Source organism: Oryzias latipes, chromosome 6 (genome assembly GCF_053564925.1).
Source record: "Oryzias latipes strain Hd-rR chromosome 6, Olatipes_Hd-rR_3.1".
Lineage (NCBI taxonomy): Eukaryota > Metazoa > Chordata > Actinopteri > Beloniformes > Adrianichthyidae > Oryzias > Oryzias latipes.
In genome coordinates, this window is record NC_136242.1 from 5,958,792 (window position 1) to 5,984,420 (window position 25,629).

At 43.2% G+C, this 25,629-nt stretch overlaps 1 protein-coding gene across 2 annotated transcripts in view; it reads left to right on the forward strand.

The window, feature by feature from the left end:
• The first annotated feature begins 636 nt into the window (after positions 1-636).
• Positions 637-25,629, forward strand: part of bcar1 (BCAR1 scaffold protein, Cas family member) — a 62,506-nt gene continuing 37,513 nt past the window's right edge. Inside the window, exon 1 of one of the 2 annotated variants that reach the window (XM_011472837.4) lies at positions 637-971. In XM_011472837.4, the coding sequence (XP_011471139.1) occupies positions 960-971 (12 nt within the window). In that variant the 5' untranslated portion in view covers positions 637-959. Of the gene's footprint in view, positions 972-23,504; positions 23,909-25,629 lie in introns of those variants that run through there. The other variant, XM_011472836.4, reaches the window with a different exon arrangement.

The following is a 25,629-nucleotide window of genomic DNA, read 5'->3' on the forward strand; positions in this document are numbered from 1 at the left end:
GCTTGGAACCGGCACAGGGGTAGAGAAGGGAACAGGGAGCAGCCCGGAGTCGAACCCTGGTTTCACGGACGGAAGGCGCCGCAAACCAGCACGAGCTAACAAGTAATTGAGTTAAATTTATTCAACCTAATTTCTTATGTCTATCCAACTCAATAATTGTTTAGGCAACTCAAATCTAAATATTTATCTAACTAAATGTCATTTTACTCCAATTCATTTTAAGTTTTTCCATCTTAATTTATTGTACTTCTTGAACCCTCATATGTCTAAGTTTGAGGCTGCAGATATTTTCATTTTTATAACAATAAAATAAATGATACAGTGTGGATTTACAATATATACCATGCAATTAATTATCATGACTCTGACTGTATCTTCAGTTCTTATTCCATACTGTTAAATAATCTCATCATCCTCGCCCTCATGGTGCTGAAAGAATTAAACACAACAGGATAAATAACTATCAAATAACCATTTCCACCATAGCCATTTCTATAACTGTGTTGGGTGTCCTGCAAGTTTCTGGATAATTGTTGTAATAGCAAAAGATGACGAGGTGAGCTTTCAGAATACACTGGGGTGGGGGGTGGGGGGTGTTCCAGTGCTGAAGTCTCACGGCCCCTTTAAGGCAGATGTGGACCATCCCAGCTCTTTCCCGGTGTCCGCAAAGGCAACACAGCCCCTCTAAAGCTGCAGAGCGGAATTCCTCTTCATTTACCGGATTCTTATCGCCGTTTCAATCATTACACTCCAGTAGGAACAACCAGGGCGGCACCGGCAGCTGAACCGGCTCTACGGTCAGTCGGAGGGTCGCTTTGCCGCAAACGTCCGCCGCCGCTGCGCACGGATCCGGCGACGCTCGAGCGCAGCCTCCCGCCGCGGAGCATCATGGAGCGGGCCGGGGAGGACTGACGGCCGGACAGCGAGACCTGCGTTCGATTCAGCGGAGGCCCGGAAACATGTCTGTCTCTGTGAGTCACCCGTCACCGTGCAGCGCCTCACCGCGCCGGTTCACATCCATGAACCGGGATGTGACAGGAGGCTGCGGAACAGCGGCGCGTGCGACAAGGCCGTGTCCGTGCGCGCGGCTCCTGCCAGCAGGCAGCTGCTGCGGCGCACACGCTTGCAGCATTCAATGCTTGACAGTGCGTGATTCGTGCGTGAAAGGATCGAAACTGTCATCTGTGATTATTCTCAGTGAAAACTGCTCCCTCTATCTGCGCATGTCCACGTGCACGTGCTGCTGCACCTTAGCCTGCTTTTGATATAGTAATCTCACCAAAATGGCTGGAAACGGGCTCAAATTCGCAGTTTAATTTATCTGAAAAATCATTTTTGAGATGAAAATTCTAGCAGAAGTAAACAAACCGGCAGGAAAGTGTAATAGGTGTTTCATAATTGCACTGATGTGTTAAATTGAACAAAATTGACAATTAAGTGTCAAAGTGTGAAAAAATGTTTACATGATGTAAATGATGAGACCATGAATTCACTTCAACTCTGCTCTTTGTGAAACGCATGGACTGACAGCCGAGGTCATGTCAAGGCCAAATGGAGCTGAGCTGCCATGTCCCTGTTTGGGTGAACCTTCCAGCAGAACCAGTCTGAGTCTGGGGGGGGGGCATCGCCTCCTGTGTGTCCTCATGGATGATGGTGATGATGTTGATGATGATGACGATGATGGACTCCATCATTCAGACACTGAAGAAGACTGGCAAGAATGAAAGTTTCACGCATTCATTGCAGTTGTGATAGACTGCCCCCCTCCCCCATGGTTTGGATGATGCATGGAAAAAAGGATGGATGCTTACAGACTCAAACACACCCCGTCTGGCTTCTTATTGCATCCCAGTGCTATCTGCTACGGTTGCCACGGGCAACAGCGTTTCCACCTTGTGTCTCAGTGATGGGTTGACGGTGCACAGATTGGTGGACATGACAAAAGCCATGCTGACACACATTTACAGACAGACATCCGATGTGTTCATTCAGTGTGTGCCTGCAGTGTCTGTCAGGGCTCATGGCACCTGTACAACTGCCCTCCCCCCCCACACACACACACACACAGCTCCTCAGGCACATGCATCAGGTGTGAGGACACCTCAGATGTCCTGCAGTGATACTGTGTGTCTGAACAGAAACCAGTGAAGCCAAAGCCCTCTAATGATTGTGGTTGAAGTCCTGAATCTGTGACTAATGTGTGCAGATGCAGGTCTGCAGCTCTCCTACATGCACCTCACCTCTGTCAGTAAACATGGATGTTGTTTGCAACTACAGCACAATGTTTTCATGCATTTCCATGTGACCTTAATGCCTTCTCCTGCCTTCCTTCCCCCTGCCGTTGCCTAGCAACCGTTGTCACTTTTCCTCTAATGTTTACTTCTTAATTATTTTGCATAGTTTTCACCCAAAGCATTTAAAACATCACAACACTGGTTCTGTGACGAATGCTGGCGGATCATTCAACCATGTCCTCCTGTCCTCCATGATGAAGATTCTGCCTCCATCTAACCTTCTCCACTGCATCCTCCTTCTTCACACCACCCACCCTCATGTCGTCGTCCTCTCTATTTATGAACCTCCTCTTTGGTCTTCCTCTAGTCTTCTTTCCTTCAACCTCAGCATCCTTTCCCCAGAATCATCACTGTTCCTCCTGTCCAAACCGTCTCCATCTGCTTTCCTGCATTGATCTCCAGAACATCTACCATGATCTGTTCCTCTGATGGATTCATTCCTGATCCATTCTGGTCCCACAGAGAACCTCAACATCTTCATCTCTGCTTCCTCCAGCTCTAAACCAACAACATGGCTGCTCTCACCACCGTCTTCTACACCTTTCCTTTCATCTTTAGTCACACATCACACCTGAAACCCTCCTCCACCTGTTCCAACCTGCTTGACCACGCCTCTCCACCTCTTTCCTACTCTCTCTGTTGTTCTGGACGTCCTCCACCTTCTCCACCTCTGCTCCCAGTAACCTCACCGTTCCTCTCATTTACACACAGATTCTCTGTTTTACTGACCTTCATTCCTCTCCTTTCCAGAGAAACCTCCACCTCTCTAGATGTTCCTCCACCTGCTCTCTGCTCTCAATACAGATCACAGTGTCATCTGCAAACATCACAGTCCCCAGAGATTCTGGTCTGACCTCATCTGTCAGTCTGTCCATCATCACAGCAAATACATATAAGAAGAACAAGTCCCGACTTTAATATTGTGGATACAAATAAACATTGCACCCCCACTCTTAGTTACCTGTGATTTTACCATTAAAAACAGTAAATTAGATTCTGAAAGTTTTATTTTCTCCAGTTTGTTTTCTTTTGAATACAAAGGTTACCCTCAGCGTTTTCAGTGAGGTGTTGGTCGGTCGGGTCACACAACGTGAGTCAAAGTGAAGCTCTGGACTAGTTCAGTGTGCAGTAAAGTGAGATCGCCTAAATCCTTTGAGTGTTTGTTGACAGGAGTCTGCTTGGAGGTGTGGGCGCCTCTTGTTTCCTTCTTTTTCTGCGGCCCTGACGTGACGCTGCTGCAGGTTTTCAGGTGATGCTGCAAAAATCCCCTGAACCTGCTGCACTGGCATCAGCCCACATTGACCATGGAGCGCTGCAGGCAGAGAGCAGCTGTGTGTGCAAAGAGGCGGCTGAGCGTTTCATGAATATTGAATGTTGCATGGAATGCAGCTGGGCTGTTAGCGTGTGCGCTGTGGGGCTGTTTGCCTCGCTGGCGTTCATGTGTGTGTTTCTCTTGTGGATAAACAACTTGCTAGCGTCTCCAGTGAGCCAGGGGTCATCCTGCTGTGTAATCTATGCATAGTCTGCTCTGCACTAGTGAAAGGAATAACAAATGCATCTGTGCTCTCTTAACTGCATTTAACATGATGTTCTCACCAACATTCATTATCTGTTCAGATGATTGTTTGCTCTCACGTTTGTAACACATTTGACTTTTTTGATATATTGTTATCTGTTTTCTATGACGGAGTTTTAGGGCCACCAAAAAAAAAAGTAAAATTACGACATTTTATCTCATAAATTTACGAGATTTTTCTCTCGTAGATTTACGAGATTTTATCTCGAAATTTACGAGAAAAAAGTCATAGATTAACAAGGAGAAAACACCGAAGTTGTCCGTTCATCGGAGCATCGCTTGAAGATGAAAGATGTGGAGCCTTTTGTGAAACTTTATTTTCGGATTATTATAGGTTTAAAACAAAGAGATTCTGAACCTTTGGCGACTCAAATCAGATTATTGTCAGTAGAGGCGGCTTTCCGAGGTTCAGTGTCAGTAAAGCGGAGTTTCATATGTAAAATAAGGAGCTCAGAGACACGTTTGGGTGCAGAGGAACGCTGCAGCTTTTATTCTCCTTTTCATTCACAAACCCTCAAGTTCATCTGTCACCTTACGTCATGAACCTGTCATCAGATCCGAACACCAATGCGGAAGTAAACGTCCCGTTATATCATTAAACAGCAAAGATGACTGAAATTGTAAATCAAACAAATGAGCTTCCAGATATTTGAAACGTTCAAGCTCATTCAGCTCACCTGTTCAACTGAGTTTAGTCGGTCTGCTCTGCTGCTGCGCGGCGTTCACCTGCTGCTCTGCATGCTCACTTCCACTTAATATCGTAAATTTACGAGTTTTTCTCATAAATTTACGAGTTTTTATCTCCTAAATTCACGAGATAAAAACTCGTAATTTTACTTTATTTTTTTGGGGGGCCCTAATACTCCGTCGTAGTTTTCCAATCTGTATTATTTATAATTATACCATGGTCCGGTTGAATACTCGATTCTGATTGGCTGCTGGGTATGCGTTAAAACCTGATAACCGCACGGTGAAAAAAGAAGTTCCGGTCGGCTAGCTTAAATGATTTGTATCACTGCGCCGGCTTCTGTAAAACAACCTTTTGCTTCATCATCTGGGCAAAAACAAGCGGTAAGCGATTAACTTTCCCTCTGAATTGATGTTTATTCAACCCATCGGGACGATCAGCATATATATATCGCCGAATCTTGACTGCAGCGGTGGTGCTGCGCGACGCGGACTATATGTTACGTGATGCGGCGCGATGCGCCGCATCACGTAACATATAGTACGCTGTTTATGAGAAAAGTGATCCAAATCGAAAAAAAAACAAGAATTAAGGACTAAAACCTGGTTAATATGTATTGCTTTTGTAAGTGACCATGGTATAAGCGGGTTAATGGCCTTCGAAGTGTGCGGTTACTACTTTTTAACGCACTTCGCGGAAGCAAGTGGGCTTCCACGGCGTGCGTTAAAAAGTAGTAACCGCACACTTCGTCGGCCATTAACCCTTACATCATTTACACAATGGTAACCATGTTTTTTGAATTTCAGAACATGATCTAAAGCAGCAGACACCATGCGTCATTTCTGCAGAGTTTTCTTTCACACAAACCAGAAGTCCATGACTCCAGCAGGATTCTCCATGAATAGATGAAGGTCTTTGTTCAGTGTCAGTTGGGTTGTGTTGTGTTATTAGTAAACTCTTGCAGCTCTGTGCTCCGGACAGCCATGTGTTTTCTGATTGAGAACAGAAATCCTCAGGATAAGACAGTCCAAACTGCTGGATTTGCAGTCGACATCAGAGTTTAGCAACTAAGGAAAAATAAAAAAGCAAATTCAGAAAAAACAAAAACTTTTTTTTCTGTTTCTCTGTTTTATCCTAAGCCACTTACAAATTAGACTCAATTTGAGATTCTTAATCTCAATGGGACATTTCCTGGGTTAATGAAGGTTAAATGAATAAAAATAGATGGAATTCCTTGTTCAACACTGTTAGAAAGTGTCACTAGTGAGAAATGTCAAAGCAAAGGCAGGAATGTTTTGCTTTGGAAGCTGTGGAAGTGTTCTTGCTTGAGTGTTTTTGTGAGTATTGGCAGCGTTAAAGCTGTGCTGAAGAGCAGCTAGTTCATTGCTCCATCAGGGCTGGGAGTTGATCTGGGATCTTCTGCTTCAGAGACCACCTGCTGCTCTGCACACAGCTCAGTCTGTGTTCCATCAAACACATAAGACTGAATGATCACCAGTGAGGGCCATATCTGTCTCTCTGTCCATCAACAATACATTGTAAATCTGCTTGTTGAGGAGCGGCATTCATCATGGAGTCTCACTCCTTTGTTTGGTCCCACTGCAGTACAGAGGAAGGTTTTTTAGCCCGTTGTCTTGAGTCACTTTGGATTTTCTTCTGTTCACTTCTATGGCAACTACTGTCGCCAATAAATAAGATTATCAAGAAAATGTTTTATTTTTAAAAAGGTATCAGACAGAAGCCTGGCTTATGCAGTCTTTAGTAAGGATCATAGTGTACAAGTTCTTAGCAGTTTGGTTCTTTTTAAGTGTTTTAATGTTGGCGGATGAACACGTAAAGAAGATAAACATCTAACAGTGCTACAAGGAAGAAAACGGAGCAATCTAAAACAATCTTGAACACAAAGTAATTATTGATAACACATGTTGACAGAGGCTATTTTATATATATGGATTAGATTCATCTGTCCTTTTCCAGACGCTCAAAATTCTTACAATGTGTCCGTTATTCATTCACTCCTCATTCGTGCTTGGCGAGGACAGAGGCGTGGCTGCCAGTTCCCGCCTACGGTCCCTCTGACCCTCACATTAATGCCACACTGGAGGCAGGGAGGGGCTTTTTGTCCAACACGACAGCTGAGAGGGGATCAAACCGCCGACCTTTAGATCATTGAACGACCTGCTCGACCACAGTTGATCACATCAGCATAACAAAAAAGAGACTTGAGAGATTTGATAGTTTCCTTAAACCTGTTTGGTGAATTTGACCGTTTTGAAGACTGAGATGAAGCAGAAGAGAAACAGAGAAGAGAACATAAGAAAGAGGAAACGAGACACAAGGAGGTGAAACACCGGAGGAATTGAACAATTTAGACTTTAGAACAAACTTTTGCTTTATCATCTGGACAAAAACAGGCGTCAAAAACTCAACCTTCTGTCTGAAATGGGGCTTTGTTTAACTTTTCATGACGATCACTTCCCTTAGAGAGGCCAGAGCGAGGTCAGAGCGAGGTCACTGCAGGCGCTGTGGTCGTCACCGAGACAATACCCCTCATCATTCTTCACTTTTGTGAAAAATGATTTAATTTTAAAAATATAACAGAATTGAAGTTCTGATAATTGATCTAATATAGATATTCTCATGTCTGACCTTGGTATAAGCGGGATAATCCTCTTTGAGGTGTTCATTATCAGACATGAAAGGACTTTACAGAAGCAGCCGCCCCACGTGAAAATGAGATTAACGCGATAAAAAAATAACAACGCGCTAACATGTCTGTGCTTAATCGTGATTAACTGCTCAATGATGCAGCCTGTGACTTGGCCCCTCCCACAGGTAGCTGAAATCCCCCTCACCTCTGTTGATATAGTATTTTCAGGGGTTCGACTAGCACAGTGGTAACTTCTCTGTCAATCACTTGGTTCATTCTAATATTACCAACCTGTCCATCATCTACATAAACAATCAGCTGCTGTTCTGCTTCCAACCAGCAGCATGAACCTGGTGTTAGAGCAGTTGTTGTGCTGGTGGGAAATTAGACATGGCAGATCTACTACAATTGACACCTGAGGGGGCCCATAATGATCATGTCCTGGTGGGGGTCTATTCGTCAATGTGCTGTCAACTCAGAGGGAGGTGCAGCCCTGGACAGAAGCTGAGCATCTTCTCTGCACATTTATCTTCTTGTCAGGAACCGTCTGTCTCTCCATTTCCCCGCTTGGCTTTCCTGCTATCGTTTAAGACCCTTCACTCTCTTTCGTTTAGTCCCACCCGTCCAGCCCCTCCTGCAAACATGAGGGATGGCCTTTGTCAGGAGGAAAAGGCCTGATGTGATTGGACTGATTAAACTAAAGCTGCCATTTTAGTGTGTGTGTGTGTGGGTGTTCATCAAACAAAGTGTGTGTTTTTGTGTTGTCTTTGTCTTTATCTGTGTGTCCTTGTTCTGCATGTACATGTGTGCTGGATACAAAAAGTGATCACCTGTTTTCTTCTACACAGAAATTGTTATTTCTATCTATTCATGGAAAACTATCAGTTTTTAAATGTGACTTGTTGCATTATTGTCTGTTATTAATTGTATCGCTTTACTGCAAATTTTTAAAAAAAATTATCGAAAAGTATTGAATTGCACATTTGAATGTAAAAAGTAATTTGTTTAAAGAAAACAGAAGACAATATTGTTTGTTTCACTATCCAAACCATAATCTACAACATGATATTAACGTTTAATAATCATTTTTGTGGATTCAATAACTAAAACCAACCAATGCGATTAGCTGGTGTCAGCAGAAACAGCCCATGTTCTGTGAGTCGTCTCCCTTTGAGAGAAAAACAACAGTTGAATAATTTCTGACATTTGCCTTTGTTTCTGGACATGTTCTGTGTTTCTGGTGCTCAAAAAACAAAAGCTCCTGTCAGGAGGAAGGTCTCCGGGTTGAATCCCAGCGTCCTTTTGCGTGCTCGGCTGTGCAGAGCAGCAGGACAGCAGAGACAGCTGTGAGGTTCTGCTGACTCATGCTTTACGCACGGATTTTCTGCTGACTCCTGCAGCTGCACAGCAGCCTCACAGTGCAGTCTTTGAGCTGTGTGTTTGTGCATGTAGAGCTGTAACATCTGAGCTCACATATGCAACTTCTGAAGAGACCAGATCTGCACACAATCAGGATTGTTGGATGACCTCCTTTCAATTGTTGAGTCTGGGAAATCTGAATCTGTCTGCGACCTTTGACTCAATAATGGTTTGAGTTAAGGCCTTCATCCTGCCGTGGTGTGACATCAAGACTCTCGCTGACATTATTTCTTGTAGATGGTTTGTGAAAGGAGAGTGTTGCTCACAGTGGAGGGGAACACCCCCCACCCCCAACATCACTTTAAAGATAGAGCTTTGTGGTTCTTCTTACAGCCAGCCGCTCCTGCATGACGACACATTGAGCGAACATTTCATTTAGCAGTGATCCAGGTCATAAACAGGCAAACAGTGTCACTGCAGGGGTGGTGTTGGCAGAAAGCAGTTTGCTATTCATAACTGTTTAGTTTAAGGAGCAACATGAACCAACACTTCATAGAAATTCACTTTGTTTTAAAAAGGGTTGAAGGAAAACCTGGACTCTTGATCCGGTTTCTTCCTGTTCAGGGTTGTTGGGGAGGTCTTCCTTCTGCAGCTTTTGCATAAAATGTCACCTTGTCCTGCATCCTGAGGCTTTAGGCCGCTGTTGGAGTTTGCTCTGAGCTGTTGGTTACTAGAATGCAGAGCAGCGTTCGAAATAAGCGGTTATCCTGTTGTCCGAGAGAACCAGATTTCACGGAAGAATAACCAAAAATGAACCTGATGGTTGTCCGTGTGACAACCTGGTCTTTTATTCAACATTTTGGTATTTTTCGACTATTTTTCAAAGTTTTTGGGAAACCGACGTCCGACTTTTTAAGATGAAACCGAGTGTACACGAACGATGTCACGGTACTTCCGAATGAACCGAGTACGCCCGAAGACATCGCAAAATGACAACATTGCACCTGCATGTCTTGTTTAAAAGATCAGCGATATTAGTTACGTTCTGCTACTGCAGCGAACAATGTAAACATGGTATCATTTACACACGTGTTCATTTGACATAGATGTTATATCATATTCTAACTTTTCATCACATATAAATGTTACTTAATATTTGGAATGCTGTACTAGTCCCAGTCCATACAAGTGTTCTAAATTTTATTATACTCATTAGGTTACAGTGTTGGTTAATGTAATCAATTTTCTGATATATTATAGGGTAAGATAAAGTATCTTCATTTGACCGTAACAGTATTTGATTTACATGGCAATACATTGTGTAACCAGATGCTTCAATATGTAGTAAAATGCTTGTTTTTAATATTTAAAGAGTGTTTTAAATGTCCATCATAAGAGGCAGTTTATATTAGATGTATAAAAGAAATAAAGATGTAAGAACTGACATCTGAGTAGGTTTTCGTTGCTGTTGAATATTGGCATCGAAGGACAACCAAATATTACTTGCCAGACAACCATTTTTTCCCCCTAATTTCCAACGCTGCAGAGCATGAATTCCCTGATTGTTTGTTGGAGTTACATTCCTCCAGGTTCCATGTTCTGGTGTGGATGCTTGTTATCAGAGGCGAGTAAAGGAGCCTAGTATTGTACTCAAGAACAAGTAGTATAACTTCAAAGTGTTGTTATTATAACAGATGAGAAAAGTAAATCCCAAAATGATTAACCAAGTAGAAGTAAATATGGAACTTCTGAAAAACAACAATGTAAAGATCAGACTTAGGGATGGGCCGATATCATTTTTTACTGCCAATACCGATATTTCCCCTATAAACGTGGCCGATATTTATTTGCTAAAAACGAATTTAAGTGTCTGGAATAACACAAAGTTTAGATTTCCTCCTGTATTAGAAATACACAACCTTCCTCATGCTGTACAAACACTCTGTACTTGCTGGCACTGATACATCTGATATATCTCCCATCGCTAATTATACTGTTTTGATCTATAGAGCTCAATAAATTAGGAAACAAAGTTTGGGAAAATTCTTAAACTGCACATAATAAAGTAAAAAGGGAAGCAGTTGCTGTTGGGATTATGTCTTTGTTTCCGGTGTTCAGAAAAACAGTGAAACACCAGACTGATAGTGGAAGGAGTAGTGGACCCGTCCACCCAGAGCATCGTCCAGCACAACTCCTCCCACTTTAAAATATAATGAAATCTCAAATGGACTGGCAATCTGTCCAGGGTTTACCCCACCTTCTTGCTTCAGTTGCTGGATAGGCTCCAGCAGCCTCGTGACTCCAACTGGGAATGAAGCAGGTTTAGAAAGTGGGTGCATTAATGAAACCAAGAAACCTGGGTGGCAGCTGGCTCACAAGGGGTGAAAGAAACCAGTTTAAATGGTTAACAGTAAAGGGCATTTACTTATAAAGCAATTTATACCTTCTTAGAAGGCCCAACGTGCTTTACAGTCACATTCACACTGATGGTGGCTCTGCTGCTGAGCACTGGCATAAACCTATGAGCAATGCGGAGTTCAGTGTCTTACCCAAGGGCACTTTGGGACAGGGGCAATCAATATGAGGTTAACTTCATATGGCAAGGCAAGATCCGAATCCTTCGATATCCCGATCATTGGTCGACCACTGTGCCACAGCTGCCCCGTTTAGTCAGAAAAGCATTTATGAATTTTCTTTTCTATTATGCTATTCTACAATGTTTAATTGTTTTAGCTTTTAAACTAAATTCTAAAACATATTCAAATATCTAATCTAATCTGATGCAGTCAAAGTGTGAAAAGATGGGGACAAAGTCAAATGTAGTTAGGGGTAACTGAGGAAGGATAGTGGGATTACGGCAGAAAAACGTGACTCTGAGAGGACGATGTTTCTGCAACTCAAGTTAAAATCCCTAAATCTTACTCATTTCTATCCAACACTGCTGGTCATTTTACCCACAGTGAGCAGAAAGGAGCATCTTTTGACTCTGATGGACGTAGACCACAGTCAGTGCTCTGTACTGTGCACTTCCTTCCTCTGAGTCTCTGTTGCTACAATAATCTGACCATGTGCTATTTTTAGAGAACTATTACAACCTCTCTAAATTTAACTGAAGCTTGTTCTTGCGTGAGGTATTTTTGCCACTGAGAGTTTTTGGATGCTGTGAAGAATTTCCACGCCGCAGTAAAAAAAGCCTGAATGATTAGCCTCTCAGCTCCTCAGATCTCTGCCAGCTGAGGTGAAGCCAGGAACCTGCAGGCTTACTTTATTTTAGCGCCACAAGTTTTGGTGAGGATTGCACGGTCACAGCAAGAACTCCCCGGGTCAAGTCCAGACTGGGACCGTTCTGTGTGGTGATTGCATGTTCTCCCCGTGCATGCAAGGGTTTTCTCCGGGGACTCCAGCTTCCTCCCACAGTCCAAAACATGCTTCATGGGTTCATTACTTATTCTAATGTGTCCCTAGGTATGCATGTGGGAGTGATTGTGTGCCCTGCCACAGACTGGCACCTGTCCAGAGTGTTACCCTCCTTCTGCCTACAGTGGGCTGGATAGACTCCAGAAGCCCCGGGACCCTAAAAAGGATACTGCTGGACTAGAATAGCAAGAAAGGTCATCAAGAAGCAGCACAAACCCAGAACGTTCTAAAATCCTGAAAAATGTGTCTGGATCAAAGGAGGAGAGAGGGCCCAGCAGTCCAGCCACTCATCCATCCATCCATCCATCCATCCATCCATCCATCCATCCATCCATCCATCTATCCATCCATCCATCCATCCACCCACACATCCATCCACCCACACATCCATCCATCCACCCACACATCCATCCATCCACACATCCATCCATCCATCCATCCATCCGTCTGTTCACCCACCCATCCATCCATCTATCCATCCATCCATCCATCCATCCATCCATCCACCCATCTATCCATCCATCCATCCATCCACCCACACATCCATCCATCCATCCATCCATCCATCCATCTATCCACCCACACATCCATCCATCCATCCATCCATCCATCCATCCATCTATCCATCCACACATCCATCCATCCATCCATCCATCCATCCATCCATCCATCCATCCATCCACCCATCTATCCATCCATCCATCCATCCACCCACACATCCATCCACCCACACATCCATCCATCCACACATCCATCCATCCATCCATCCATCCATCCATCCATCCATCCATCCGTCTGTTCACCCACCCATCCATCCATCTATCCATCCATCCATCCATCCATCCATCCACCCATCTATCCATCCATCCATCCATCCATCCACACATCCATCCCTCCATCCATGATGGAACTGAAAAAAGTCAAACAAATGTTCCCACTCAGATGATAGTTCTAGTTTCTAAAAGATACACAAAGACACACACATATGCACACATGGGCATACACAAAGATGCACACAGAGCTGCACACACAAAGATGTAGAAATACACACACAGATGCTCACAAGTATACAACATGCACACACAGACGCACACACAGATGTACAGACAGATATACACACTCTTCAGTTCTTCTTCTCTGTCATCAGTATCTGTGAACACTGCTCTAACTGGAGCTGCACCCACACACCACCTGTGGATTAACTGTCTGATGGGGAGGTGGTGTTTGAACACATCGGATTATTTATAAAACTTTATTACACTTGCATAACTGATGTAGGTGTTCAAGACAGCCAAACGTCAATCCAGAATATTTTTTTACTCTAAATTATCTGAGATGTTCTCTTCCTCACGATCCAACACAGATGGGACTCGTGTTTCTGCCCACTCTCGTCAAAGAAACAACTTTATTCAGCCCTAAAAGTTTTTCCCATCATTAATTCTCAGAGAAAACTCTGAACTACACGCTGAAGCAACACAAGAGCTGCTCCACATTATTCCTGCTTGCTCCCTTACTGTGCCCTCCATGGAGATTTGGGTTTATCTATCAAACAGTAAATATGTATTTTAATAAATGTTTATTTTCAAAATACACAAAACATAATGAGACAAAACAAAGAGAAAGGAGAGGAGAACTGTACACGTGTAGGAACAAACATGATGCGAATGCTGTTAGTGCCTCACTTAGTCTAAAGGCATTTCATTTTGTCCAAGTTTTGAAAATGAATTTTCTTCTATTCATAGAGAAAAAGTCTTTTTTTTCCATATAATCCATTTCTTCCATAACTTGAAACCACTGGTGCCACTTAGAAGGACCACATTTCAGCCATTTTATTAATATTCTAAAAGGTATTGGTCCTCTTTTCAACCACATTTCCAGGTAATAGTCCCAATAGAAAGATTTGGGGGTCTTCAGGAAGGACATAACCCATAATATCATCCATAGTTGTTTAATGTTGGCCCAATATGTTGGTAATTTTGTAAAGTACCAGAAAAAATGTGAGGGAGATTGGTAATAGCATGTTCACGCTCCCTCCAGCAATATTGCTGGTTACCTTGCAATTTTTTTTTTTTTACAATTTGTGGTGTTGTTAAAAAAAATGCCATCCAAATTCCTAACGTCTCCTAGTTTTGTCTCACAAAATCAAAGCCAGTCACTCTCCGGCAGCTCAATATTTAGCCTTTGATCCCCTTTAGTTTGAAAGCCAAAGTGTTTTAAACATTATGTTTCTGTAGCCCCTTTTAAAATTTAGAGGGAATCTTGTTCAGTAAATGTTTGTAAGAATCTATAAACTCTATACCTCTGGATGCAATGCCTTGTTTGACTTCTGTATTGAAGAAAGGCCGCAGATGGAGATACCTAAGAAAGTCCCTTTTTTAAGGTTGAAATCCTTTTTTATTACTTTTACTCACAGATCTGTCAAACTATTCTTATTCCAAAGAAAGAAAACTGCATCTGCTTTACCACGGTGTCATTTTGAGAAAGAAGGCCAAATTAAAAATTTGATATCCATTTTCTAGTTTAAACTTTCTGACAACTCTTTTCCAAATTAGAGTTTTCCTCCATTCAGCTCTCAGATCTGAATTCAGTTAGTTTTTTTACCCTAATGCGTTTGAGGTGGAGAATGTCCTCAATTCAACTCAGTCTGTTTCCAACAGGCTTCAATATTTGGGCGCACCAGCAGGCTATGTATTTTAGTGAAATGTAAATGTTATACAATTTGAAATGTCATAACTTTCTGTATTGATCGGTTACCTTATCTACATTGAGCCAAAGCAAATCCCTCAAATTCTCTGAGATTATTATTTCTAAATATTACATTATTTGTGCATCCCATTCAAATGAGAACAGTACTTGGAGAGCAGTATGTAGTCTGGGTCTGGGTTTTGGTCATATTAAGATGATAAGCCAATAGCTGGCTGTATATTTTCAGCATGTCGTCTGCAAAAAATGCTGTTTTATGTCCCGTCTTTCCTATAGAAATTAATGCTCTTCGTTTTGTCTGACTGTTTGGGCTTAAGGGTGGATAGATGTTGTGAACGGTGAGGGGCTCAAGCATCATCCCTGAGGGGTCCCTCTCAGCCGTTATCAGTGAGGGGGCCATTCATTTTTAAAGTCAAATGTATTTTTGACTTTATTTCATTTTTATGAATCTTATGAGGGCTGTTTCTTCCTGCTTGTTATTTACTCAACGTGTCCAATGTTTGGGATTAAAAACTGAACCCCTGACCGAGCAACAAACGGACTCAGCCGTTCACTAGAAGGATGCTCTGACGCCCTCCTGACAGACGCCCTCCTGCAGACACCTGCTGTTCTCCTCTTTAAAACACAAACATTAATGAGGGGGGACCTGTAGAGACTTGTGGTGTCTGGTTCAAACCCTCCCTGATGGACCTGGACCTTCTCAAAGCTGGACGTCACTGAAGAGGATTTGAGGTCTGAATGCCAGAGGCATCAAGTTCATTCCTCTGATAAAAAAACATTGTTTCATCTGAACTCCTGTAATGCTCTGCCCTCTGGAGCCAGTCAACGTGCACGCTCACATGCACAGTGGGTCCCTGCGCTGGTCTTCCACAGGAAGCAGGAACACATAACTGCAGCTTTTGGTTTGCCAACTTCCTGTTTGTTTTTTAAATGGTCTGAAGAGATTTTCTGTTAAGTGTAACCCCCCCCACCCCTATCTCTGATCTTTGTAAAACCCAGAGGCTCTGCACTGGGGGGTCGCTCTGCCCACTCTATGCATGGGTTTCTTGTGGGTTTGTCCCATTACTATGGTATTTATTGAACTGTTTGTTCCTGTTCAATGTTATTGTTGTTTGAATGGTTTCCTCACACATTTGTGTTGCTTTGGTTGTTTTGGCGTGTCTGACACTGTGGGAAAGGTCCACATGAAGTGGATCATGAGGATGACTGATCGTTGGAGTTTCTGTCCTTCCTGCGTGGAGCAGAACGGTGGATGTGAGCGGAGTTTGACGGGTTAGGGTCTGCTGGATTCAGAAGATGACTTCCTGATGGGAGAAGTGTACGAGCAGCGAGCACAACACAGGAAACGCTGCATTCCTTTGGCCAGACAGAGGGGGGGCTCTGGGACATGAGGCATACAACACCATGTGTGTGTGTGTGTGGGGGGGGGGGGGGGGGGTACTGCAGGCTTTGTGGTGGCTCTGCAGGTCCGATAGAAGAAAGAGTCGTTTCCTTGACCTGCTGTAGCATCACCTTTGACCTTTTCTTCATATTTATGCAAACTACTCAAATATCCATTAGAAACAACTGTGAAATATTGTTTAAATGTAATCACTTTTTTTTTGTATTCACTGGTTCAATGTTATAAAGTATTCAGCCATTTTTTTCCTGTTTTTCTTTCTTTATTCTTGTATCTTCCACCACGTTTTGCCGCTTAACTCTTTCTACAATGTTTCAGCTATTTTAACCATTCAACTATTCAAATGTTCAGCTCTTTCAGCTTTTTCCAGCTGTGACTTTTGGTTCTTCAAATCCTGGGACTTTTCAGGATATTCCAGGATCTCAAGGATTTTTGCCTCCATTGAAATACATGGGGAATCCTTGAAAACCTTTGCTTCTTTCAACCATTATAACTTCAACATACTTTTAGCTACAGACACCATTCAAACTTCAAATTATTCACAAGACTCTAAACTGATTCCAATTCTTTCAGATTTTTAAAACATGTTTTAGTTTTTGAAAATAAACCTTTAAACTTTGTGGTAATTTAATCTTTATAATGGGTTTCAATGGGAAAGGCTTCTGACATTTTCACCATGTCCACCCTGTTTCAAAGCTTCTTATTTTAGCTTTCCTTAAGCTAGAGACACCATTAAAATGTTAAAATGCTCACAAGGCTTTGGACTACAACATATTGTAGTCTTGTGATTATGCAATTTACAGTTTTTTTAACAAATGGACTTCAAACTCTGATTACTTTTTCAACAATCTCCCCTGTCATTTGCCATTTTTTTCATTGTTCTGTTTTCACTTTATTTATGGTCAACTTTTATCATTTCTTTGTTTTGTTTTGTTTTTTGCCAAATATTACCCTTTAAGTTTTGTTTTCATTCAGCGATACAACATTCAAACCTGCATTTTTCTTCTGGAAACGCAGCTCCTTGTTTCTGATTGACTTCTTCTTATTTGGACTTGAGGGACTGTAAGGTCTGTAATGACTGTTGCATGTGGTGCTCAGTTTTCAGATCTGGCTATGGCAGCATTTGGAGTCTGATCTGTGAAAAGCGTCAACCTACAGCTGAAAAGAGGTGAAGGTTTGTTCCCGCCTCTCACAAACGGCCGCGCTGCAGGACTGGGTTCTAATTAACCTACTCTACTTTGAACGGCCTATAAAAAGACAGCGCAGCCTCCAGAGAACGTTCCCACGTATCCCACTTTTCCTCCTCTTTGGTGGATGTGTGTGTTTGCTGCTGGCCTGGCTTCACCTGAGTTTGTGTTCAGAGCCTGAAGAGGAAACTCCAACTGCTTCTGGATTCAGCAGATCCCTTAAGGGAGGTTCAGACATCTGATCATCCATCCCAATCATTTCTGCTGCACTCATAGAAGGTCAATGGCGTGCACCTGTTTAGCACTTTACTACCTGGGTGGCAGTGGCTCAGGCGCTTGAGCAGGTTGTCCAATGTTCAAAGGGTCAGCGGTTCAATCCCCACTCCCCCCAGCCAACTGTCGTTGTGTCCTTGGGCAAGACACTTCCCCCTCCCTGCCTCCAGTGTGGCTCCACTGGTGTGTGAATGTGTATGAATGTCCCGGTGATGGTCAGAGGGGCCGTAGGCACGAAATGGCAGCCATGTCTCTGTCCGTCTGCCCCAGGGCTGCTGAGGCTACAACTTACCATCAACAAGTATGAATGAGGAGTGAATGAATAATGGACACACTGTAAGCGCTTTGGGTGACTTTACTCATATGAATTATGTTTGTATACATTTTATGTTGGACCAGTGAAAAAAAGAAGAGAGTGGAAAGATAGAGTTAACGGTACAAAAGAAAGGAGAGAAGGTTAAGGAAATAAAAAAATTAGGAGGGGGTGAATCACAAAGCAAACTCAAATCATACTAACATGCCTGTTGGCTCCAAAGATCTTCACACACAAACATGTCAACTTGTAGACAATACAACTACAGCACACACGCACACATACAAACACACATGTCAAGCAGATCATTATGTCAGCCATACTATTTGTGCAAAGGCGAGCTGCTGCTGCTCTGCTGCTGCTCCTCTGCTGCTGCTGCTTCTTTTTTGTCATTCAGTTTGTACATACAGTATATGACGTGATGATGATGTGACAGATTTTGTTTTTTTCTACTTCAGGTCTAGACAATATGACCAGAGCTTCCTCAGCAGCACAGCAAGGGAATTTCAGGATGAAATTCAGCGGCAGGTCGAGCGTAATAATGCTATTGTATGGAGATCTTTGGTTATTGGAAAAAGTAAGGTAGCAGGACAAAGGATTTCTTTCTTCTGTAAAATTGAAAAGTAAATAAGTTGGAGGTTGGTTACCACAGAGATAATTTACTATATTAAAAGAATCACTCTTTACTGCAAAAATAAGCACATGCACAGTCTGGTTTCCTAATTCTATTTGTTGTGTATTGCTTATTTTTATTTTCATGACATGTACTTGTGCACTACGTATTTTGGCCTTTGTTTCTGATGGAAGGGGAGTGGATCCATAGGTGGTCTCCAAAGTACTGTCACTTTGCAAACCGTCAGTTTTCGGCCCATAGTTGGGTTGGGTATTCAGTGTGTCCGTCCCACTTCAGACTTCAGACATTTTTGTAACTCAGAGTCGTGTGGGCGACGCCAGAGATCATCTGACCAGATTATTAGTTTGTGGGTCAGGGATCCCTAGTTGACTGCTTACATCAGTACAGATCTTTACATTACTGACGCATTGTTCCAAATAGTCTTGCCTCTTTGTGGTCTTTCTTCCTTGTCTTAAAAGGAGGAGCAAGAAGAACTCACAAAGATACATTTCAAATGCACACAACCAGTTTGAGTGAAGTTTTAAAACCTGATCAAAACTAATTATTAGTCAATCATTACTTCCCTCATTTTCATTATTAGTTAAATGAAGTTCAATACACAGTATGTTACTTGCATAAACCTTATGTGTTGAGCAGAGGAGTGTCAGTCTGAAGAAACATACTGGTCATGCCTCCTCTCAGCAAGCAGCTTCCACACTTGGACAGTCCTGTTGACTGGGTGCCGTTGAGCAGGGCATGCTGGTAATTTTTTAGATCTACATTTGTTGGGATTTCCTTTCTTACACTGGACTCTGACTAGAAAAGTGGCGATGGAGAACCCAAATGCAGGAGAGCAGAAACATGAACTTATTGAATCAAGATGTGACAAACACGCAAACTTGAAACAGAAGAAATAAGGATCTCACAACAAACCAAAAGTACGCTCGTAAAGACACTGAGGGGGATCACCTCACAAAAAGTGACTGAATTGATTGGCAGCTGAAACCTGGTGTGAATAGGAGAAACCTCAACAAAAACCAGTAACCAGTTGTTTAGATTTCAGCCCAGTTCAGATCAATTTACTGGGGCTTTATTTAGATTTGCTTTCTGCCAAAGTCACTGGAGTTTTGGAAGAAGAATAAAAAAAACGACTCAGTGAGACGGAGAAAGATGGTTCTGCTGGTTCTTCATGTGGCCTTTAGTGGACATTTCCATATTCAGACTCATTGACTTACCCATCAGCGCTGAAAGGCTTCTTGTTGCTGAGGCTTGTGGGTGGCACCCTTTTGCCATGTGCAGGTCAGTCTGAGTGATGCTGTTGTCAGAGACCGGGGCGCCTGGGGTCATGGGAGTGGGTGTGAGGTATGTGCTTCTGGATGGTTGGTGCATGAGCTGTAGGGATGACACATAATGAAAGAATTGTTATGATGTTTGTGGCGGGACGGGGGCACTGTGGTAAACCAAATCAGAATTCATCTGCAAGTGAACATAAAGCCTCGTTCTCATGTGGTCCGAAGATCTCTTGATTGGTTCAGGTAAGCTTCAATAAAGCAAACTCCTCAGGAAAGTGACCTCTGGTTTTTCTGCTGGGATTGTTCCCTAAAGGCTTAAATACTCCCAGAAATCCACACTGATCCTGATGCAGCAAGTTTGGTCTGTTTTGATTGGAAGTTTGCTGATTCTCTCTGCCCAATGCTCACATGATCCGTGATGTTCCCGCCCTGACCACAGAGACACGATTTCCCCTCCCATACTGTAGGTGGCAGTGTGCACTCTGCATCGATCCAACATTTCCCATTTTCAAAGCATTCCCAGTGGTGTTTTAATTAGGATTATGCTGTTGTAGGTATTAAAAAAACAGTTGTTTTCCAGGACATAGTTTCTGCAGAGCAGCAGGAATTCACCTCTGAGTTGTGGGCGGGGCTGTTGGCTAGCTTACAGCCCCGCACACCCCCAACCTAACTTTAGCGGTGCAGAAAAAAAAATGGTGAGCAATATTGGAGCTATCCAGCCCGACGGTTTGAGCTAGAGGCCAGCTCAGACCAGGAAAACTCAGATTAATATGAATCTAATTGTCTGCAACTGGATGGAGCATTGGGCTTGTGGTCCCCCCACTAGCAGCTGCGTCACAGCTACAGGCCTTTTCATCTGCTCCTGACTTACGGTTTGGACAAAGAAATTCTCAGAAATGCAGTTTTAGGCTTAATTTTCTTATTATTTTTTCCATCAGAAAAATGCCACAACTGAATTCCCATCCAAACAGCAGCTCTAGGAGAATATGCTGACATCCTAAAAGAACTTCAAGCAGAAACTCTCCAAAAACTCCCAAGTTCAATGGATGCAAGAATTGTGAAGCTGCTCCAAGATAAAGGCTCTTATGTTCAAATGGAACTTGACCCATTGAGATGTTTTTGATTGGTATAGCTTTAGATTTCTGTCAATATGACCTCCTAATGCAGCACATTCAACAAAGACCATTTTCACTTCTCTAGAATCTGTCAAATGTTGTGGAACTCTGTTGTAATAATGTGGAACAGTGACTTTGAAGGTTTTTATTGAAAGAAACTGTTGTATTTAGGAGGTTTGTTCAATGACATTTAATATTTACTCTAATGGTTAGTAACTTGAAAATGATGCTGACTGTCATTTGCATTGAGAATTTCAAAAAATACAACTTGCATAATTTGGAACGTGCTATGTGTAAATGTTAAATACACACATGGTAGCACACATTTAGAATACAAATGATGAGTATCAGTTACCATATAAATAGCTTAGAATAGGTTACTTAACCCTTGTGCTATCTTAGATGACCCCACCCTTACATTGACGTGTTCTCCCTACCATGACAAGCACAAAGTATAGAATTCTGTGTACCATGGTGTCTGTTTTCCACACAGAGACACAGAGATGTTATCTGTTTTAGGCTTCTTTATTTTGTAGTTACTGTAACCAATGGTGCACAGCTTACACCAAAAGCTTTGAAAAAGAAAAGAAAGAAAAGAATTCCCTAAACCAGGGCTGTCAAACTCCAGGCCTCGACGGCCGGATTCCTGCTGGTTTTCCGGGAATCCTGTCTTATCTGCTGCTGATTACCTGGATCAGGTGCGTTTAGCCAATAAGGAGCGTCAATGGCAGGTTGGTTGGAAAACATGTAGGAATCCGGCCTGGAATTGGACACCCCTGCCCTAAACACACACCAGCCTCCTCCCCCCACACACCCCACACTAGTTCCTTCATTTTTCCAATAACTAAACCCTAAAATTCTGAACCCCCAACAGCTGATTAAATGACAGAATCCAAGGCCAACAAGTGTCTCTTCCTTGTGCGTTCACTGACATCCGGAACAGAGATCACTTAGCGGACCCCCAACATTCACACGGCCCAACTCAGACAACTACCATACTTTACATCTTTTCTTTGGAGAATTGCACCGCTCCATGAATTGTTTTCAGCATCCTGCAGTAACAGAATGCATGTGGTTGTACACATTCAGAATGCATAGAATGAGTAACAGTTACAATTAAAAAAACCTTTAGAATAGATTTTTTGTTTTTATTTGATTTAAGCTTCTTTGTTGTATGATCTGTCAACAAATCAACTCATAGAGGACATTATCAGATATCCAGGTAAACCCTCAGTATAACTACATTTTCAATGTGTTTTTAGTGTTCGTCTGGAGGAGCTGACGCATCTGGAGGATTTTTTTTTCATTAAACACTCAATCAGGAAAAAACTGCAGCCTCTCATTCAGGACCACAAAGCAAACGTTTCTGAAGTGATTTCAGAGTTCAGGAAATCACCTAATGCAGCCTGAGAGTATATGAAAGGAGAGACCAGCATTTTGTCAGTGTAACTACGCTGCTCCTGGACAGATCTGTGGATTCAGAAGGGATAAAAAAACACCTCTGACTGCATTTCCAGCCCTCGCATCAGCTGTAGCAGACAGTTGCTCCACGTCTGCTCCACTAAACAGTCTGTGCAGGTTAAAGGGCCCATATCTTGCTATTCTCAAGCTTTCCAGAGTGAACTATATCTATATATGTGACAATATATCACCTTTGGCACACCAAAGAACAAAGTTTTTATAAAATAGTTTTTTTTTTAAGACGACTCGATCTCTGAGGCTCCACCTTTTATTCCTTGTGGGTACCACCCATTTCATGACATCATCAGCAGCATGTCTGCAGTTCACCCACGAAACAACAAACGAAATTCAAACTTTTACAAAGACGGATGTCCTTACTGTGCTTATAAAGGAAAGCATTTTAGCCTACGACCACTAGCTCCACTGAGAAATTGGTGTTTGTATTAGCTGGGGGGGGGGCGTGCAAACTCTTCCTGGATGGGGCGGTTCTCACTTTGTGACATCACAATGTGGGACCCCGTTCGTTTTTGTGGATTGAGAGGGGCTGGTGATCAGAGAGCAGGTTTTTTAGAGAAAAACTCATTATATTACACTGAAATCGTTTTAAAAAAATAGATTTAGCAATATATAGACCCCTTAAAGGACAAACAGCAGCTAGCATCAGAACCATAAAGAAAGCTCTCTCTGTGGCAAAGTAATAAAAAGTAACATTTATAACTTCCTAATTTTAATGTAAGGCCTACAATCAAAGTGGTGTCTGTTATTTTGAAATGGAACTCCTCAGCAGGAAGCTCTTTTGAGTTTAGCCTTTGAAAAGGGAAACCATGTAATTGTCTTAAACATTGAAAAATAATCAAGAGGTGATCTTATTGTGTTTTCTCACCTCTTTCCACACCTCTACCTCTTGAACGCTGCATTTTCATTGACTATGAAACTGCAAATTGGATCTGCAATAATACATTTGCCTAATGGGAGCACTTTATAAGAGATAGTTTTGGATCAGTGAGCCGTCTGTTTGTGCAGCTTCTCCACAGAGAAAGAGCTGAGCTCCATTCTGGCAGCCCTGGACAGTGATGGGCCACCGGGGGGAGACAGAGAAGGATGTTTGGACAAAGGGAGGGCTCCAATGGGAAGACGGGATGCACGGAATACCAGGATGCAACAGGAAGTGACGTGTCGGATTACACGCCCCTCCCTCCTTTCCTCAGGCAGGAGGGTTAGAGCGGTCGGGGAGAAAGACGGGGCGAGCGGGGGAGAAGTGGGCCAAGCTGCCGTCTCATTCTTGTTGAAGATCAGGAAGTGGCAGAATGTGTCAGGATCTGCTTGACTGCTGAAAGCAAGACCCAACACGACAGGGGCAGGGGCAAGAGGAGGAAAGGAAGGGGGAGTGAAGGGCACACGGAGGAGGAGGAGGGTGAAGGAGGAGACTTTGAGGAGTTCTGGGGTCTGTGGGGGTCTGGTGTCCTTCCAGGATCTTGTTGGCAAAGTGTCTCAGAGGGACCGAGCAAAGGTCCCGACCCAGATAGACCCCATCCAGCCCTCTGCTGCCAGACAACATGAACTATCTGGTGAGTGCGTTCTTTCCTCAACTCTGCTGTTCTTCTCTGGGAGTTTGAGCTGGACCTGTTGTGGCTCAGCTGTGCCTGAACCAGGGTGGGGGAGAAAGAGACTGTGAGGGGGGAGGAGAGAAAAACTGGAGTTAACATTTTTCTCTACCTTTTGTTGGCTCTCAGCAGGGAGTGAGTGTGTGTGTGTGTGTGTGCGCGTGTGTGTGCGTGCACAGAGGAAATGCTGCTGTCCTGTAAAGGAATGCGCTGTGACAAAAGGTTCAAAGTTGCCTAAAATCCCTCCCATTTTTCCAACAGTGAAGTCACCAAATGCTGTGAAAATGGAAAATGTGTGTTGGAAAAAAAGAGGAAAGGAAAGAGGAATGACTCTGAACCATGACAGACGTGTGCTCTGTTTGGGCTTTTTATTTGAGACGGTTTGGCTCCAGATCATCGGGACAGACACTCGTCCATCCAGACCCATGAAACTCCTGAGAGGCTCTACATCGGTGGTTTTGGGCTCTAGAACGGCTAAGAAAGGAAAGAGAGGAGGGGAGAGGAAATACTTCTCTGTCTTTGGGCTGCTGAGTCATGAAAGTGGGGAGAACTAGACGTTTTAAGGCCAAAGGACAGAGAGGCAAACGCGTTGCAGAAAGGAAAATGCCTCTGCATGAGGGGAGCAGGAGAGAAGGAGGGCAGAGTGGGTCTCTGGAGAAGAGATTGGGTCTGACAGGGAGGGAAGAGGCTGAGCGGAGGAGCAGAGCTTCCCCGCTTTTGTTGCAGCTGCATTTCCCTCTGTCGCCCTGTCTGTCTGCGTAACCACAGCCAGGAATGTGGCAGGCGCAGTAGATTGCTGTGAGTAATTACATGCCAGTAATCGGCGTGTAATTAATATGAACAACATTCCAGTGAGATGCGGCTCAGACAGAGCTGCTGCGCTCGGCTGTTTACACGCCAGCTCTTGTGCTGAGACACAAAGTTAGGCGTCTCGGAGGCAAACAGGCCTCTGCACAGTGAGATCACTGATGCTCCTCTCTGTCATGGCCGCGGTCTTTAGAAGTGGGGTCAGTTAACAGCAAACACAGCTGGCTTTAAATAGATGAAGAGGATTCCCTTCATACCACTGAGGAGTGTCTGTGTGGGTTCAGCATGGATCTGTGAGAGAATTCTGTGGCGTTACTGAATCCCAAAGTTCTTTAGGACATTTTAGATGACGGTTCTGCACACTTTTAGTTACTTCTATCAATCAGTTTCGGTCAGATAAGATATAAAGTCCCAGTTCACAATCAAATCTGTCTCATGGTGCTACACAAAAAGCATCAAGCATCAATCTAAAAATGTTGTTTTCTACTACGTTTGATGGCGTGCAGTTTGTAGAAGAAACAGTCTTGCTTTTGTGTTCCACTTAAACCTCCAACCACTAGTTGGCAGCGCATCACATTGAACCACTTTCAGCAGCTCTGCATCCAAACAACAAGATCTCAGAAGAAGCATCTTGTGGTGATTGTGACAGAGCTCTATGAGGCCTGTGGGAATCCGATGTAGGCAGATTTTTTTTTCTCTGGTCTTTGACTCCAGCAGCCATTTGCTAAATTCAGAAAGAACATTTAAGCAGTGATGGAAATACATGTCATGTTCACCTCATTCCTTCAGGGGTCGCCACAGCAAATCAGCTTTCACTGATTCACACAGATGGCTTGGTGGAGTTTTTCCACCAGATGCTGTTCCTCACACAACCCCTG